This window comes from Myodes glareolus, chromosome 25 (genome assembly GCF_982192425.1).
Source record: "Myodes glareolus chromosome 25, mMyoGla1.1, whole genome shotgun sequence".
NCBI lineage: Eukaryota > Metazoa > Chordata > Mammalia > Rodentia > Cricetidae > Myodes > Myodes glareolus.
In genome coordinates, this window is record NC_142050.1 from 36,024,816 (window position 1) to 36,043,399 (window position 18,584).

General features: G+C 47.5%; 2 protein-coding genes across 4 annotated transcripts in view; both read right to left on the minus strand.

Moving 5' to 3' along the window:
* Svopl (SVOP like) overlaps nucleotides 1-2,351 on the minus strand; it is a 60,629-nt gene extending 58,278 nt beyond the window's left edge. Inside the window, exon 1 of the mRNA XM_085683973.2 lies at nucleotides 2,183-2,351. The gene's annotated coding sequence lies outside the window, so the exon portion shown is untranslated. The remainder of the gene's footprint in view (nucleotides 1-2,182) is intronic.
* Nucleotides 2,352-3,860: 1,509 nt separating this feature from the next.
* The window catches only part of Atp6v0a4 (ATPase H+ transporting V0 subunit a4), an 84,099-nt gene continuing 69,375 nt past the window's right edge, over nucleotides 3,861-18,584 (minus strand). For all 3 annotated transcript variants that reach the window (XM_087901772.1, XM_085683847.2, XM_085683848.2), the window contains 7 exons: nucleotides 16,741-16,859; nucleotides 13,436-13,649; nucleotides 8,915-9,016; nucleotides 7,703-7,804; nucleotides 6,507-6,624; nucleotides 5,492-5,663; nucleotides 3,861-4,424 (listed from right to left, as the gene is read on the minus strand). In XM_087901772.1, coding sequence (XP_087757898.1) covers nucleotides 4,331-4,424; nucleotides 5,492-5,663; nucleotides 6,507-6,624; nucleotides 7,703-7,804; nucleotides 8,915-9,016; nucleotides 13,436-13,649; nucleotides 16,741-16,859 — 921 coding nt within the window. In that variant the 3' untranslated portion in view covers nucleotides 3,861-4,330. The remainder of the gene's footprint in view (nucleotides 4,425-5,491; nucleotides 5,664-6,506; nucleotides 6,625-7,702; nucleotides 7,805-8,914; nucleotides 9,017-13,435; nucleotides 13,650-16,740; nucleotides 16,860-18,584) is intronic.

The following is an 18,584-nucleotide window of genomic DNA, read 5'->3' on the forward strand; positions in this document are numbered from 1 at the left end:
GTGAACCTCACATCTGCAAGGAGGGAGAGTGGAGGGAATGGGCAGGTTGGGAGGATAGTCACTCGGTGGGAGGTAGCAATGTGGTAGGGCAGTGAGCTTTAGAAAAGGAACAGGGAGGGCAGGGAAGATGGCTCAGTGGTTAAGAGCACCGTACTGCTCTTGCAGAGGACCTGGTTCAGTTCCCAGCACCCACACAGAGGTCCACAAACAACTCCAGTTCCATGGGATCTGATACCCTCTTCTGGCCTCCAAGAGCAACACACACACACACACACACACACACACACACACACACACGCACGCACAGATACTCATATACACATTTTTTAAATGAGAGAGAGAGAGAGAGAGAAGGGAGAGAGATGGGGAGGGAAGGAAGGAAGGAAGGAAGGAAGGAAGGAAGGAAGGAAGGAAGGAAGGAAGGAAGGAAGGAAGGAAGGAAAGAGCAAAGAAACCCAAAACATTCATTAGCGTTTAAAGACATGCTGAGGCTCTGGCCAGCACTCCCAGGGATGATTATGGCTTTCTGAGTCAGGACTTAAAGTAGGTAAACAGGCACATCTAAGCCCCACGCTGACTGCACTAAAGGGGTGAATTCCAGGATGAAAAAGTACATTATCTTAAAGCAAACCCACCTTCCCAGGGGTGGTCCCCTTGCCAGGTCACTTGACCTTCCCCACTGGATTAACCCATAAGGGAGGAGGCAAGGGCCCATCTCCACCTGGAGGTAGGTTTCCTTGTGTACGACAGCTGACCTCAGCCACTTCATGAGCCTTTCACGAGGGCAGTCATTTTAAAATGACTGTCCTCTTTCCGAACACCGTTGAGCTATGTCTTGGCTATTTGGTAAAGGTGTGTTGAAATACACACACACACTCACGCAACGCTCACATGTGCTTGCACGCACACATACATGCATGCACACAAGGTATGTTGAGGTCAGAGAATTTTGTATGCATCTATGTGCATGTGTGTGGAGTGTGGAGGACAAGTCGGGTGCTATCCTCAGGCATGTCATCCACCACCCTTGAGACAAGGTCTTTCCTTGGCCTGGAGCTCACAGGTTAGGCTAGGCTGGCCAGCCAGTGAGCCCCAGGGCTTCTTCTGTTTCTGCCTCCCCAACTCTGGGAATTATAAGTTCTTTATGTATGTAATTGGCTTTTTACGTATGTACTGGGAATCTGAACTCGGGTCCTATGCCTCCATGGGCCAGCCCTTTACTGACAGCCGCCTCCCCAGCCCCTAGTTGGTAAGTTTTAATGAAGTAGTGGCAATCGATTATAAAATGGACTTCATAGCACACTAAATAAATACTGTCCCTCCCCTGGCAGCCACCAATTGCTCCTCAGCTAGGTGGGCTCTCAGGAGGGAAAAGAGGGGCGGGCAGGACAGAATCTAAACCACACCAACTCGAGGAAACAAGGAAAAAACTCAGCACCCCCAGCCTTCCCTTCCTCAAACACAGAAGTGAGGATGTGGTGCACGACCCATCTCCAAGCCACCTGATAGTCTGTGTGGATGAATACGGAGAGGTTAGGGTTGACTCCGCCACTCAGAGGCCCAGGTGCAGCCCGAGTAATCAGACTTCTAAGGCACAGATGGATACCTCATTCAATTGTATTTTGATGCATGAACATTTTTTTTTAAAGCCAGAAATAATTGGGCCCCTGTAGATCTTTTTCACGCTGACTTGTATGTGTGATGTGATTTTTTTTTTAAATAGTGTCATTAGTAAGGGGCTGGGAGAGTACTTAAAAAAGGACCTCAATTCCAAATTCCTAGAACTCATATAAAAAGCCAGTGTGGCTGTGGGCCTCTATAATCAGCACTGGGGTAGGAGTAGGCACAGAGGCAGGGGAATCGGTGGGTGTGTTGGCCGCCAGCCTCGCTCCAGGTTCATTGAGAGACGGTCTCAGGGGAATAGGTGGAGAATAAGAACAGGACACTCAGTGTGCTCCTCTGACTTCTGGGAATGTGCACAGGGCACAGACCTGCGCGCACACGTCCATATACCACTCACACACACACACATGCTAACATTTATCATACATACATAATTTTTAAAAATAATGAAAGCTTCACACTCCGTCTGCCTCCAGCCACCCACAAATAGTTGGTTCCCCTCTCTACCCTGAACAGCAGCAGTGAAAGCAGACACACACCTGCTGCCCAAGTTTCTCACCTGTGTATCCCTTGGAAAGTGTCACGATTTGGGGACCCTGAGCGCTGTCTCACCGCAGTCGATCTGGCAGCTCCGGAGGCCTCTCTGCCTCTAGACTTACCTACCCTCCTTTCATTTCGATTCTCCAAACAGGATTCATTAAGAAACCACCTGGCATTCCAGGTGAGCGACAAGGAGGGCACACCCCCGTCTAAACAGCCCTCACCTGATCTGTTGTTAAAGACAAAATAACAGTGTTGCCTGAGACAGAAAGCAGCTGCCAAACCTGGGGGGGAACGTGGGCTTGTGGCTCTCAGGTGGGAGGGACGTTTCTAAAAGAGCTGGGGTGGGCGGTGCCTTGGAGCCATCTATGCGGGGTACAGTCTTTAGATCGATGTCCACAGGACACCGGCAAGTTGAGAACCTTAAAACTTCCTGGTGACCGTGACAGCAGGGGAGTATGGGCTTCTCGGAGGCACTTATGGTCTCTTCCGTCGGCTTTCATTGACCGAGCATCCCCTCCATCGTCCAGGTCTTAACAATCTCTTTTCTACAGTCCTGAGAGGTGAAGAGCCTCCTACACACTTGGTGGGGGGGGGGGGGAATAACTCCATTTCTGGTCCAGTAATGCACATGTTGAAGTTCACAGCTAGTACTCAAACACAATACTCATCCTTTGATCCAACCTTGATAAGTGAATACTTTAAAAGACAGGCCTCGAATTGCTGTGTAGGCTGTGACAGACAGGAAAGGACCATGGCCACTTCCTTTTTGGTTTGAGTCTTGCTTCTATTGACACGAGTCAGTCTTGGCAGAGGGCAGCAAGGTAAGAGTCACAAGCTGGGAAGATGGGAAGTAACTAAAGTGCTTGCAAAGCAAGCATGAGGACCTGAGTTCAAAACCCCAGGAGCTATAGAAAAGCCAGGCACAGTTGCATGTGTCTATAATCCCATTGCTCCAATAGCAAGATGGGAGTCAGAGGCAGGAGCATCCCCGGGAGCTCACTGCCCAGCTAGCCTGGTGCACACGATGACAAGGAAAGTTGTCCTCGGATCTCCATGTGTGCTACGGTGTACATGTGCCTGCACTCATACATGCAAACACATTTGAATCTAACGGGCTCTTTAAGTAGAAAGGACTTAGTCAATCACGAAGCACACAAAAATGTGGTTTATTCTTAATCTTACTCCTATAGTGTGATAGAGATAGCATTTCACCTGGACTCAGGCCATTCAGACAGAACAACCCACAGGACGAATCTCCTCAGGCAGGCACTTGGGGGATCGCCAGTCCAGAACCCAACTATGAAGTAATCTCCTTCCCTGTACGCTGGTTCCCAGAACCCGACCAAGCCTCTGCATCTCCTTCCCCAGTTACTCCCGCCCAGCGTGGTGACAATAAGCAGTATCCCAGGAATGACGTCAGGTTGTCAGGTTTCATTCCTCAGGACTTAGTGATGTAGAGAGCCAGGCCAGGACTGGGCCTCCCTCTACATTAGCTGTGCTTCTGGTAGGGGTGCCAATGTTTGAGGAAGTCCCTAAGCTTGTAATGCTAAGCCCCTGACAAGGGGGAAATGCAGAGAAAACACAAACCTGATCCTTCCCCGGAATTAGGTTGTGTAATTCCATTGTCCAGTGTTGGCCTCTAACTGTAGACGCTCAATGGCACGGATTAATTTTGAATAAAGACATTTTAAAGAAACAGTGAACAAAGGAGATATTTATTTTCATCATTATAATACGTGAAACACTGCAGGAGATCCAGGTGTGCTGGTTTATGCCTGTCATCTGAACACTGAGGAAGTAGAGGCAGGGGGAGTCAGAACTCAAAGTCAGCCTTGCTACGCAGTCATTTCCAGGACAATTAGAGCTAATGAGACCTTATCTCAAAATAGATACAAAGTAAAACAAAAATAAACTATTACAGGATAGTCGTCTAGTGTTCCCTCCCCCATTTCCCAGTTATTGTAGTATTTGACCATTTGACTGCACATGAAGTCCAAGCGAAAAGCAGCCCTTCGGTTAGTGGTTAAATCCTGCCAAATCCCATGCCTCACACAGCTTCTCACTTCACGTAGCCAACAGGGTTGCTGCGTGGTTCTCCTGGCCTGGGCTGACATCAGAGAGTGAAGTCCTTCAGCTGGCATCAGCACCAGGGACGCAGGAGAGCCTACTCCTCAGCGGCCCCTTCCAGGACTTGCTTGAAGGAGAAGGGGGAGAACTTGGAGCCAGCGCCCTCATAGAACTTGTTCTGGAACTCCACCCTGCGGTGACGGGGAAGGGCAGAAAAGAGTGGGCTGAAATGTGGGAGGCAGCAAGGCACAGAACACCATGGGAACCAAGCGACCTTTTAAGTCTCCCTCTTACCACGCCCCCTCCTCCCACCTCTCTTCCTCAGGCTTCACGGGCCAGGGCACACACCTCCCCCACAGCCTCCATCCAAGCAAGGATGCCTCCCCTCCATGCTCTCTGTCTGAAAACCACAGTGCACGACGTGATGAGGTCATGCACCCCGACTCCCAGCTGTGGGGTCCATGCTAGTGCAGAAGGAGCAGGAGCTTGGCCTGCATTTTTAAATCGTTCTATGACCAGTCTCACCCATGATCATTTCTGTTCTGGGACGTTACGGAGGCGCAAACTTCATGCCGTGGCGGGCAATGTTAGCGTGGAGATGGGATGCCTCAGTTTTCTCCACTCAGTAAACATAAAAATGTTTCCAAGGGCTGGAGAAATTGCTCAGCATTTAAGAGCGCCGGCTGCTCTTGCAGAGGACCTGGGTTCGATTCCCAGCACCCACATGGCGGCTCACAAGTGCGTGCAACTCCAGTCCCAGGAGATTTGATGTTCTCTTTCACCCATGCAGGCCCTGCATACATATGGTGTGCAGACATACATGCAGGCAAAACACTCATATACATAAAATGAAAAAAAAAATCAAAAGTTTCCTAACAGTGGAAGCCCCAGTGTGTCCTGGGCATGTCAAGGGCTTGCTGTGGTACCCTCCATCTTCTCTGTAGAGTCCCATGGCTTGTTCTGTGGTTGCCACTTTGGCCCTCAACAACCACAACAGCCAAGTAGGCTATTCACTTAACATGCTCTTTACCAGCCCGGTTCAGATCTGTCACCTGACTGCTTTGGAAGCCAACTGTAGTAACAAGTAAGCACAGAGCAAATGAAAGCCACACTACAGGGCAACCAGCACATAAGCATACGTGTGAACATACGTTACATCACACAGACAGATGACTAGACTGAGGTTCCGAAAAAGCAGCTAAGTTGTGGCTCTGAGCAGCCAGCCAGCCCTGCTGGCTGCCCTTCCCCCAGCTCTTACCAATGCAGCCGGAGGGCATGCAGAAAGGCCGAGAGGCCCTCCATGATCAGGAGGATGGCGACGGTCAGGACGGCGAAGACGGCAAAAATGATGAAGACCCCGATGAGCCCTCCCCAGCCCCGAAGGCGAAGGCCGATGTTCATCACCATGGTCCAGAGCACCTCGGACAGCTCTGGGGGAGCAAGTGGGACATCCTCAGCCACCAGGTGTGCCTGCTCAGTACCCCTCATTTCTATCCTATCACCTCAAACCCAAAAGTCCCTCTGAAGGCTGTGCGGAAGCTCGACTAACACAGCTTTGCTCGCAGTGGCGGACGGTCCAACGACGCCGGCGCACCCTGATCGCCAGGCACAGCCAGCTAGGGCTATCGGCAGCAAAAGGAGCAAATCTGAACAACACGAGACAGGCACAAAATGCTGACCCGAAAAGAATGCATGAAGTGTGGTTTGTTTGCCTAGGGTCTGAGAGGGGTGACTGGAAATATGAGAGGGATCCTTAGCCGTGGGATTGGGAATTTCAGAGCGTGTTCACTCTCGTGGTCTTGCTCTCGCTCCCTCACCCTTCTGAGTGTGCATGCGCGCGTGCGTGCGTGCGTGCGTGTGTGTGTGTGTGTGTGTGTATGTGTGTGTTAGAAAGCAGTCCTTCCACTGGAGCCCCACCGCGTTGACACTCTCATCTCAAACTTCCAGGCTCCGTAAGTATGAGGGAAAAAAATCTGCTTCTGGCTGGAGCCACCCCGTCTGTGGCATTTTGTCATGCCAGGCTCAAGTTAAGATTCTTCTGTTCAGGCAATTTCAGAAGTATGAGAAATTATAGTAAGTTGCTTAAGGACCAGACAGACATCCAAGAAAAACATTAAACAGTCGTTATCATACTAGTATTAAGTAACGACTACCAAGCAGTCATTATCATACTACAGGTGACCCAGAGAAAGCATTCTTGCTCATGAACAGAGTGAGTCTGTTCTCTGGGTAATATGGTTGGCAGCCCCACCCCTCCCGGCTTGCACACTCACCTGCGTGAGCCAAGCTAAGGGCCCAGAGACGAAGATACGAGGCTGTGTTGGAGATGCAGCCCAGGCAGTACTCGATGGTATGGATGGCCTGGTGGACAAAGATGTCTCCAAAGTTGAACTGTAACAGAATTTTTGGTCTCATTTCATTAAGTTTTTTTTTTCTCCCTTCTCTCCTCCTTTTACAATGAGAACATTAATTCCCTTTTTTAATTACAGGAATAGCTACATATTTATGGGGCACAATATATATCAATGCATGTTATGTAACAAATGCTCATCATATCAGGGTAATTGGAGGCTTTGAGTGTCTGTCTTCCACGTCGGTAACAAACTAGATCATAGGGCTGGAGAGTTGGCTTAGCAGTTAAGAGCACTGGCTACTGGCTGTTCTTCCAGAGGTCCTGAGTACAGTTCCAAGCACCCACATGGGGGCTCACAACCATCTGTAATGATCTGGCACCCTCTTCTGGCCTGCCTGTCTACCTGCAGGCAAAATATTGTATACATAATAAATAAATAAAAATCTTTAAAAAAAAAAAAGAAAGAGAGAGAGAAAGAAAGAGAGAGAGAGAGAGAGAGAGAGAGAGAGAGAGAGAGAGAGAGAAAGAAGAAGAAAGAAAGAAAGAAAGAAAGAAAGAAAGAAAGAAAGAAAGAAAGCAAAACAAGGGCTGGAGAGATGGCTCAGAGGTTAAGGGCACTGGTTGCTCTTCCAGAGGTCCTGAATTCAATTTCCAGCAACCACATGATGGCTCACAACCATTTGGAATGAGATCTGATGCCCTCTTCTGGCCTGCAGGGATACATGCAAGCAGACCATTGTATATGTAATAAATAAATAAATCTTAAAAAAAAAAAACAAGCTAGATCATAGATTATTATCAGTCATAGTCGCCCTGGGGCAGGATAGAAAGGGGAAGTTATGGAAGGGAAAGGAACCCCTCACCCAGGAATCTACCGGCTAAAGGCTCTTGCCAGCAAGAGTCAAGGGTTCTGAGTGCTGGGGTTAAAGGCATGCGCCCCCAGCACCTGCCCTGGGCTTTCTTGGACCTGCTAACTCAGGAGCCAGCAGGCTGAGGGCAGCAGACCCTCCAGCTTGTACCTGGATAGTCACACCCTGTGACTCTCATAGATTATATTCCAATTCTAGGTTCAGTGGAAACTGAGAAGTCAGCCTTTGGTGCTCTGATCTCAGATACCTCCTCCTCGTGGTCACCCTTAGTCCCCACAGTCTTCTTCGGAGCAGAGGCGCTCGAGCGGCCACCCTCAAGGTCATCTTCGTGGATCGTGAAAGACTGCAGCTGTTGACAAGCAAGGAGACGGAGACAGCATTCAACTTGGCCTCCAAGCCATTAAAGTATTAGCAAAATAAAGGGCTTCATTCAAGGTTAAACTATGCACTCTCATCTGTCACGTTATAATTGTTTTGGCTTTTTGGTTACGTCATTCTCTTCCTCCAGGCCCCACAGGAACGATAGTTGGGGTTAATCTCCACCTTACATCTTAGAAAAGTAGAGTTCAATGCCTACAGTCATTTAAAGCATTCGCAACCTCAATGCAGGCTGCTGTATCTTCTGCACTAAAAGAAGAAAGCAGGGGGTCATCTCAGTATAGCTGGACCCCAGTGTTCCCTGGGAGGGCTTAATCTCCCTAGATCCTATTTGCTTGGGTTACTAGGCTCCCTGTGTCAATCTGAGGCTTCAGGCATTTTAGGAAAAGAAAGAAAGAAAGAAATCAACTAAAAGTGATATTTAATTTAGCAATAGGAAGAAGTTGTTCTAAATTCAAACTGGATTTTTGAATGTGCCTACCATGGGGGTTTCCCAGAGAGTCTATAGCAACATTCTAAGGGAGTGAAATTACAGCCTTAGAAAATTCACAAAGAGCAACTTGCAATATTTATTTAAAACTCAGATTATCTGGGGAGGGCATGGTGATATATGGCTGTAATCCCTAGCACTAGGAGGGCAGAGGCAAGAGGGTTGCTTTGAGTTAGGCTAGCCTGGCTACGTATGAATGTCAGACCAGTCCAAGGTTATATTGTGAGATTCTGTCTTTAAAAAACAAAATATAAAGTATAAAATTCTCCCATGTCTAACCAACAAGACAACTGAGTCTGAATGCTTATAAAGTTTCTAAACCTTCAAGGACAACTGGATAGGCTACACACATCCTGAGCAGAGCCTGAGAAATTTCAAACTCACCGTGTCTGAGAAATGGAGGACCATTGTGCTAAAAGTAAAGGGACCCCTGTGGGACTCCACCCAAGGACACACACTTGAGGCCAGCCTTGCCTTCCAGGCCTCCCCAGGTCTTGCAGGGAAACCCACCACTCTCTCCCCGTCCCTGACTTCCGTTTCTAGGAAAGTGTACTGTGACCCACAGTGGGCTAACTGAAAGCCCACACTTACCTGAGATTTCTGGTGTTTGGCTCTGAGAAGAAATGGCTTGATGAGAAGCATCCACGGCACAGAAATCAACGCGATGATGACAAAGAAAGTCTGGACTTCTTGCTGCAAGATCAAGATTGACAGCAGTCACTAGGACAACCATGAGGTACTCTGCCCACGCGTCATGGGGCTTCGCATGCTCGGGGCGAAGGCAGGCGATCTGAAGCAGTCCGATCCCGTTCACCCTCACTTCTGCTACATTCCTGGGGTGGACAGACAAATGGCCATCCTGTGGTGCTCTGTGCTCAAGGAAGGATAGAAACCATTTCTTTTCTTTCCTTTATTAAAAGATTTATTTATGTATTATATACGCAACATTCTGCCTCCATGGATGCCTTGCAAAGCAGAAGAGGGCGCCAGATCTCATTACAGATGGTTGAAAGCCATTGTGTGGTCGCTGGGAATTGAACTCAGGACCTCTGGAGGAACAGTCAGTGCTCTTAACCTCTGAGCCATCTCTCCAGCCCGAGAAGCCATTTCTGTGTTGCTTATGCGCTATGTAGCCCTTGTAATACACTCACGTCATATGAAATCTTTCAGACGGGAAGTCCTCCTGACATACACTAGGAAGACAGCACTAGGTTTCCCTGGCCCTTTAACACTGCTCGATGGACAGAGTTACTCGAATTCCAGAAGTAAATTGGCAGGTCACACGACTCCAACCGTCTCTCTGCTGAAACAAGCCCTTGCGTCATTGTATACTAAATCAATAATTATATATTCTCAGTGTTAGGTTTGAGCTCTCTCACCTCTTCCCAGCCCCCTCCCACTACGAGAAGGAAACCAGGAGTTCTCACATACTCTGACGGTCTGCCTCGAGTCCCCTCATGGACTGGCATACCCACTATGTACTCAGAACCAGTTTCTCATGGTTCCACATTTGAGCACTGCTAAGACCCAAGAGGAATTCCCAGCTTCATATTTTCCTTTCAGGGCTTCCCCGCCCCCTAACACACACACACAGAGCTTATTTTACAGGCTCCTCATCCACATTTCCCAGTTCTGAGAAGCGGTTCAGCTACCCTGTGGAAAGCTGCTGTTGGGGAAGGTATCCTGACTACAGGGGTAGGGACAGGAAACTGCTCCCAGGCTGAGGAAAGGCAGCTTGTGAGCCTTCCTGCTTCCTCGGCTGCTCCTGCCAGCTCAAGGTTCGCTGCGTCAGGAGATGGTCTGAGAGCAACAGCAATAAGACCGTTTACCCAGCGGTAGCATTTTACCTGCTCAACGCCTGCTCTGTTTTACAAGCTCAAAACAGGGAAGGACACGTGTCCCCACCCTGTCCTTATGCAGTGAAGCCCCTGCACATGAAGCCACCCCACTGCCATTGGCCCATTTTACAACCAGACCTCCCAGCGCCAGATGACATACAAAGCACCTGTATGTGCCTGTATGCAAAGACAGCCGGAGAGCAAAGCTGAGGAGACTTTCGTGACTGCCATTTCTTCTAACCACGTGACTCCAGACTGAGGTTATGGAAATCTCAAACCATGTCAACATAATTAATCTTCATAGCCGGTCCTAGGGAAGGCCGCCAATTCTCTGTAATGTTTTTCAATACAACAAGAAGCTGGGAAGCCACCATTCTCTCGCTGCATTGCCCCATGCCTCTTCCAAAGGAAACAAAGCCCTGGGCCTCTCTGCAGCAGTTAACACTGGAAATACCTGGTTACTTTAAGGCCAAGGCCTACAAGAAAGGGTTTGTTCAGGGAATCCAAATAAACCAGTATGGAGTAAATGAGCCCTTAAAACACACTCACTTTGTGCCAGCATCCAGGGCCAGCCCGAGGTTGTTGTGTGTGTGCGTGTGTGTGTTTAACAAGCCAGACACAAAAAGGCCCTCTGAGGTATTGTTTCCTCTCTGATTATTATCGAAAAACATCTCTTACAAAAGCCTTGTCAGGCGGCACCCTCTCTTCTTGCTCGATGCCTCTGGAAGGAAGGGAACACAGCTAGGAGCCAGGAAAAAAAGCTCAGAGTTGACTAGGAAACTAGTGTTTACAGTCCCTGGCAGAGAATGTTTCCGTGGAAGAGCCACCTGTGTGAGCCCAGTCGCATAACTCTGTCCAGAGGAATTAGACAAAAGCGGGTCTTCCATTTCTATAAAACCTGCCCTCAAACGGCATGAGCTGGCTCAGCACTGGGTGAGGCCAGGGTAAAAGAATAGTTTGTGTTGCAAAAGAGTGATTCATTGAGTTCATTTTCTATCCAGCTCCAAGGGAGCATTTCTATTGTTTCAAAATAAAATATTCTTTATGGGGAAAGGGAAGAACATGCTGGAGGGGGGAACCGTGAGGGAGGACAAAAGGGAACACAGTATAATGGCGCATGTGTGATGTCGCCATGAGGAAGCCCGTGACTTTGTATGTTCACCTAAACACTTTCTGGGATACCTAACAAATAAATTTTATATATATATATATATATATATATATATATATATATATATATACACACACACACACACACACACATATATATATATATATATATATTACTGAAAACAGTAAGATATACTTGATCATCTCTGCAAGTTTCACATCTGCATATTTGTTGGGCCAAAACTATCTCAGGGCCTGTACCTCAAGGCCTGTAGGACAGAGAAAAGCCTGGCTCGAGTTTGAAGGATAGTCTCAAAGCTACCCAGTGAGGACGAGACAGCAAAATCTAGGTAGATGCCCCCTCCAGTCAGAGGGAGGGCTTGGCTGTCTCTCATTGGCTAGAGGTATCCCCACATCACACGATGTCACTTAACCTGTATAAGCTGATGCTCACAGTAATAAACTGAGTTCCTGCCTTTGACTTGACTCCCTGTCACATCTGATTGTCCTGCATCATGGGGCTGCAAAATGGGCGGATTGCACACTCACCTTTCCCTGGGGAATAAGGAGGCTAAGGAAGCCTAGCACATATCCACTCAACCAAAAATATTAAAAGAACTCTGTAGTGAACACACAAAGACCCTTTGTCTAGTCATAATTTTCCTAGAACTGGTATGACAGCCATTTACATAGCATTTACCTGATAGGGGAGTTCAGCCAATCACATTCTGTTTTTGGGGCATGCCGCCCTCAGGCTAAAGCCTGCCTATAAACCTAGCAAGCACCCTCCGCTAGCCCCCTTTTTCGCCTGGCTCCTGCATCTGGACGGATTGTTTGGATTCTGGTGTAAGCTGTTATAAGTCTTACTTCTGTTTATTAAAGCTGTATATTTTGTATCAAGATAGTCTGGGGACTTTTCATTACCAGTCACCCTGCAGCTTCATTTACCTTGTACTGGCTGCCTAAGCCATCCAGAGAGTAGTTAAAGAACATGGGGGGGGGGGGGGTTGGAGCTAGACAGTCTTTACACAAATACCGCACCACACCACCTTCTAGAAGAGATTTGAGTGTTTTGGGGTTTGGGATCTACAGGGTCTTTTGTGTCCTAGAACAATCTCCTGTAGAGACCCAGGGGCAGCTATTAAGAGGCTGAAGGCATGGGAAAAGTCAGAGTAGACATACCACCCATGGAAGACCAGAAAATGGGGTAAGGTCTGGCAGACTTTGGGACTCATGAAATAGCATGACCCTGGCTCACAGTTCCCAGAAACTCACCATTCATGGGAACAGAGGAACTTCTGCTCTTGGTTTTATTTCTGTTTCCATCATGAGAACCTTAGCTAGAATTTGCCCTTTCCTTGTTGTGGTTGTTTGTTTTTTTTGAGACAGGATTTCTCTGTGTAACAGATCTAGCTGTCCTGAAACACGCTCTGTAGACCAGGTTGGCCTCGAACTCACAGAGATCTGCCTGCCTCTGCCTCCCGAGTGCTGGGATTAAAGGCATGCTCCACTACTGACAGGCTTAGAATTTGTTTTTTTTTAACAAAAGATTTTATTTGTTTGTTTGTATTTAGACAGAGTTTCACTGTGTAGTCCTGGCTGGTCTGGAACTCTGTGTAAGACCAGGCTGACCTCAAACTCAGATTCACCTGCCTCTGCCTCCCACGTGAGATTTTTAATTTTTCTTTTACAATTACCTACATATTTATTTTGGGTGCATGTGGAGTCCAGGGGGCAACTTGCAGAAACTGGTTCACTCCTTCCACTGTGTGGCTCCCAGAAATTGAACTCAATCAGCAGGCTGGCAGAAAGCACTTTCCTGCCGCTGAGCTATTTTACCAATGCGAGATTTTTAAACCTTTAGTTCTTTAATCTGGAGCATTTTACCACTCAAGCCAATCCATTCGAAAATCATATTTTCCTCTTTTTTTAGCCAGTTTTCAACTCAACAATGATGTCCCTTGTGCATTACCCCAACAGGAAGAGTGGGAACCTCCTAACAGCTGTCCGTGCTTGCCGCTTTACATAATGAGAACGTAATGTTCTTCTCTGAGCGCTAAGATGGCTCAGTCTTGCAGGGAACGACTCTCTGCAGCACTCAGAGTGTGTGAGAGATCTCTCAGAAGGGAGCGGGCTGGAGGAGGGATTCTCGAAGCAGAGCTACCTGATGGCTGTACAGGGGTGCATTGGCGTCACTGTAGTCAAACAGAAACATGCTGATGAAGTGGATGAGGATGCTGGGAGCCTTCTGGGATGTGTGGGCATCATACCGACACCACTTGAAGATGATCATGAAAACCAGGTATCCAAACAGACTCAGCATAAAAATCATCTCGGGGATGAACTGCAGAACGATGTTGTGGGTCCTTCTGAAGTAGCTAGGGGCGGAAACCACACGGAGACAGAACGTTAGCAGAAGGTCGGCCTGAGCCTAAGCACCATCCCCAGAGCACGCAGCGCCCATCTCCTCCTTGAGCACGGCTGGCGGACCGCTTCGCTCCCCTGGCAAACGCAAACATGGACGGGCAAAGAAAGAGAAAGGGAATACTGAGAGAGTGCTTTTGCTCACACAGATTCGGGGAACCTAGGTCTAGAAGGTGCTGTCTGGTGATCTGACCACACCTCTCATGGAGATTTCGCTCCCAAGACACTTTTGAAGGTGAGGTGAAGCAATGACAGACACTTGGGTGTCGCCAGTCTACAGCCTGGGGACCAGATGCAGCCTGGAAATTAAGGATGATTCTAACGTGGGACTGGAGAGATGGCTCAGAGATTAGAAGGACTTCCTGCTCTCCCCAGAGACCCAAGTTCGATTGCCAGCAGTCACATCAGGTGGCTCACAGTCATCTTTAACTCCAGTTCCAGGGGTCCAACACCACTTTCTGGTACCCCACACATGTCACACACACACACACACACACACACACACACACACACACACACACACTGTCTCTGCCTTAATTCAGTAGTTCTCACTTTTTCATGGTTGGGTAGAAGAACATTAAACACTGTGTCTGTCATCACAGACACTCCAAAGGCTGAGGCAGGAGAATCACATGTTCCAGCATTGCCTGGGGTACACAGTGAATCACAAGACAGCCTACACAACTTAATGAGACCCTGTCTCAAAATTAAAAGCAAAAAAAATGGGCACCGAGGTTGCCATTAATTCTGCCTATAATCCCACAACCTGGGAAGTGGAAGCAAGAAATCAAGGCCATCTTTGTGTGTGTGTGTGTGTGTGTGTGTGTGTGTGTGTGTATCAAGTTCAAGGTCAATCTGGGCTACCTGAGACCCTTTCTTTAAAAAGGAGGGCTGTAGCTCAGTAGAGAACACTTGCCTAGTGTGGTGGTTTGAATGAGAATGGCCCCCACGGGCTCATATTTGCACACTTAGTCTTGAGTTAATGGTCTGTTTGAGGAGGATTAGAAAGATTAGGAAGGGTGGCCTTGTTGGAATAGGTGTGACTTTGTGGGAGAAAGTGTGTCATTAGGTGGCTTTCAGGTTTCAAAAGCCCACACCAGACCTGCCTGTCTCTGTTTCTCTCTCTCTTTCTCTGCCTGCAGGATTAGGATGTAAAGCTCTCAGATACTCCTCCCCACCATGATGATAATGGATTAATCCCCTGAAACGGTAAGCAAGCCCCCTCCCCGACTAAATGCTTTTTTTTTTAAATAAAAGTTGCCATAGTCATAGTATGGTCATAGCAGAACAGTGCCCGAGACACCTAGCCTGTGTCAGGTTGTATGCTCAATTCCTAGTACCTCAAGAACAGAAAACAAGAGAGTAGATTATGATCCTAAAATTCTATAAAAGTCAAAAATTCTCTCAAGACATGGTACCAAGATAGAGTAAATAAAGTTCACAGCCTTCAGAACTAAGACAGAGCTCTACCAGGCTAAGAGTGGAGCTCTAGAGATGCACTGTCAGAAGAACTCCTGCTACACAAGGAGGCCAATGGCCATCCACTGGGAAGTTCTTCCCCACACATCTTTAGCCTCTCGCTTGCAGTTCATCCCTTAGAACACAGTATCCTTGGTTGTCTACGGCCTCTCAAGTTAAGATCACCCTACAACTGGTTCTTGCCAACAAAATGGGACCAGAAACAGTCACCTGCCACTTTGGGCAGAAGCTTTAAGACTCACTGAGTAACTCTCCACCTTTTCTTTGCCATGGCACCTGCAGGGATCCAGGTAGTGCCCACCCATCCTCCTTTAAGTCCTCTGGGCAGAAGGAAAACAGACAGGGGACCCTTGTGGATGCTGTTGCTATGATACATGGTCTTAAGCAATAGAGGTTAAAATTGTTCATTTTCCTGTAACCTAGCCCATTCTGGTCATGTATTCCCATTCTTTCTTTATCTCCCTTTCTTTCTTTACTTGCCCCTTTATTTTTTAGACAGGATCTCCCAGAGCCCAAGCTGGCATTGAACTTGTTGTGTAGCTAGATTTTGAACTCCTGGTTTTTCTGCCTCCACCCAAGGGCAGGGATTACAGGTGTATGCCACAACCACACCCTTGGATGTGCAGGACAGACAGACTCTCTACCAACTGAGTTGCAGCCCCAAGTTATACCATGATAACCATCTCAGAAATGTCAGGCATTGCAGTTATGATCATATTTACTAGGAGCTGAAGTTGAGACTTCCACCATTTCTGTGGACCCTGATGCCCCACCCCACTTACTCCTGACCTAAGTAGCAAGTAGGATTTCTGGGCACCTGATGTCAGCTGCCATGTTCAAAGGCACACTGAGAAAGCATGTGATGCTATTAGCATTAAGCTCAAGAAGCTTTCCAGTAATGGATGTTGACAAAGGAAAGGAAAAGGGTGCTGACATGAACAGGCAAGACGAAGAGAGGCTGCTACCAGCTGAGAGAAAAGAACATTCAGAATGGGGAGCACCTTGGCCAAAATTTATACCAGTCCTCCCTGGCCCATTGGGTGGAGAATGAGGTAGATACTATACCAACCATCCCTTCCCGGTAGGAGGAACACAAAGTTCTCTAAATGAGCTTCCCAGCACCCTCATGAACATTAAGGTACTTCTGAGATGCAAAACATGCATTCACTTCAATAGACTCTGCATGGCAGAAACAGGGGTACTCCTGATTCTAGCCAACCAGCCTGTGTCAGCTCACGCCAAGACCCAGAGGGAAGCTACCTGCCACACAAAGGCTCTGGTGGCTCTGCCTCATCCTCCTCAGTGCCATCAGACGAGCAAGCAGAGGGTGAATCAAGAAACTCACGTGAAGGGTGGAAGATGGTTCATTAGTTACGAGGCCCTGTTCTTGCGGAGGACCCAAATTTGGTTTCTAGAACCCCTGTTAGGCAGCTCATAATCACCAATAACTCCAGCTCAGGAGATCCATGAGCCTGCATACACATGCACACACCCACACTGAAACACACACACACACATACACATAATTAAAAATAAACCTTTTGTTTCTTTTAAGAAGAAACTCACATGTGATTGAAGAGGCCGAGAATAACGCCAAAAGTCATCTGGACGATCCCCAGGATGACTGACATCTTCATCTTATAGGAGTTCAAAAATGTGAGTTTGTTTGAAGCCAAGTTCCAGATCTGGATAAGAAACATGATGAGAAAGACGTGAGTGGAACAGGGGAGGGTTTTTGGAATTCAAGTTACAGCACAGTGTCCCAAGGATGCTGCTGTGGGGATGACAACATGCACGTCGGGCTAAGAAAAGGGGAAAGATAAGCTTGTTATAGCCACAACTATGGCAACCAAGTGTGAGGACCACTGATGTCATTGATCATTTATCCAAGGGCTGGAAGAGAGCAAGGGATAAAGACCGCCAAGATGGCCCCGGGTGAAAGGATGCTTGCTGCCAAGTCCGGCTACCTGTACTGCTCAGCTTTTGTCAACTTGACAAACCAGAGGCAACTTGACCTCCATCAGACCAGCCTGTGGACTGTTTTCTTCATTAGTTATTGATGTAGGAGGCCCAGTTCCCTGCGGGTGGTTCCATCCCTAGGCAGGCATTCCTGAGCTGTCTATGGAAGCAAACTAAGCTATGAGGAGCAAGCCGGTAAACGGCTCCCCTCCATAGCCTCTGCTTCAGTTCCTGCCTTAGCTTCCCCTCAGTGACGAACTGTAATCTGCGAGGCTAAATGAGCCCTCTCCTCTCCTAGTTGTTTGTGTTCATGGTGTTTATCATAGCAACAGAAAGCAAACTACAGCAGGACCTGAATTCTATTCCTGGCACCCACGAAAAAGCGGAAGGAGAAACCAATGAAGTTGTTTTCTAACCTCCACACGCATTCTATGGTATGCATGCCTCCCCTCATACATCACACACACACACACACACACACACACACACACACACACACACACACACGGAAACCAGAAGATACATGGTTTGCCTTGTACCAAATGGAGAGATATTCTGAAATACTATGGAGAGTCTCAAACTTGCCTCAGATTGTTGACCAAAGAATGGGTTCCAACTTCTTTTTTATAGTATTCCATTTTGCTTTGAGTTCCCAGAATACTTCAGAGGACAGAACATTTTCCAGAAACTTCTTAAGCCATTTCTACAATCGACTGTCAGAACCACTATGGATAAGATATGGGTCCTTATAACCAGAGACTGCTCGTTCATTTCCCGGCTGCTCAGACCCGAATAATCACACAGAAATGATATTAATTACAACACTGTTTGGCCAATAGCTTAGGCATATTTCTAGCTAACTCTTATATCTTAAATTAACCCATTTCTATTAACTTGTGTATCACAAGGCTGTGGCCTGCCAGTATAAGTTCCAGTCCAGTATCTTCTTCCTTTGGCAGCTACATGGCATCTCTCCGACTCTGCCTACTCTCTCTATCTCTGTTCAGATTTCCCGCCTGGCTTTATTCTGCTAAGCCATTGGCTGAAACAGCTTCTTTATTAACCAATGGAAATAAAACATATTCACAGCATACTGAGGGGAATCCCACATCAGTTCCTGCCTTCCATACAGTCCTGGTTCCAGCACGACTAATGGTGACACCGTTTCCTATCCAGCCTTAAACAAAGATATAGAGTAGCTATGGGGCTAATCTGGGTCTCACTCTGTTTAATGATCCCAGTACTAATGTCCTCCTTCTCATAGAGAGCTCACTAACCCTGTGGTCTCCATTCCCATCCCAAGTCCTTGTTTTGTTTTCCTGGCCACCCAGACCTGAATAATCACACAAAACTATATTAATTACAACACCGCTTGGCCAATAGCTTAGTCTTATTATTAACTAACTCTTACAACTTAAATAAACCCATAATTTTTGTCTGTGTTTAGTCAT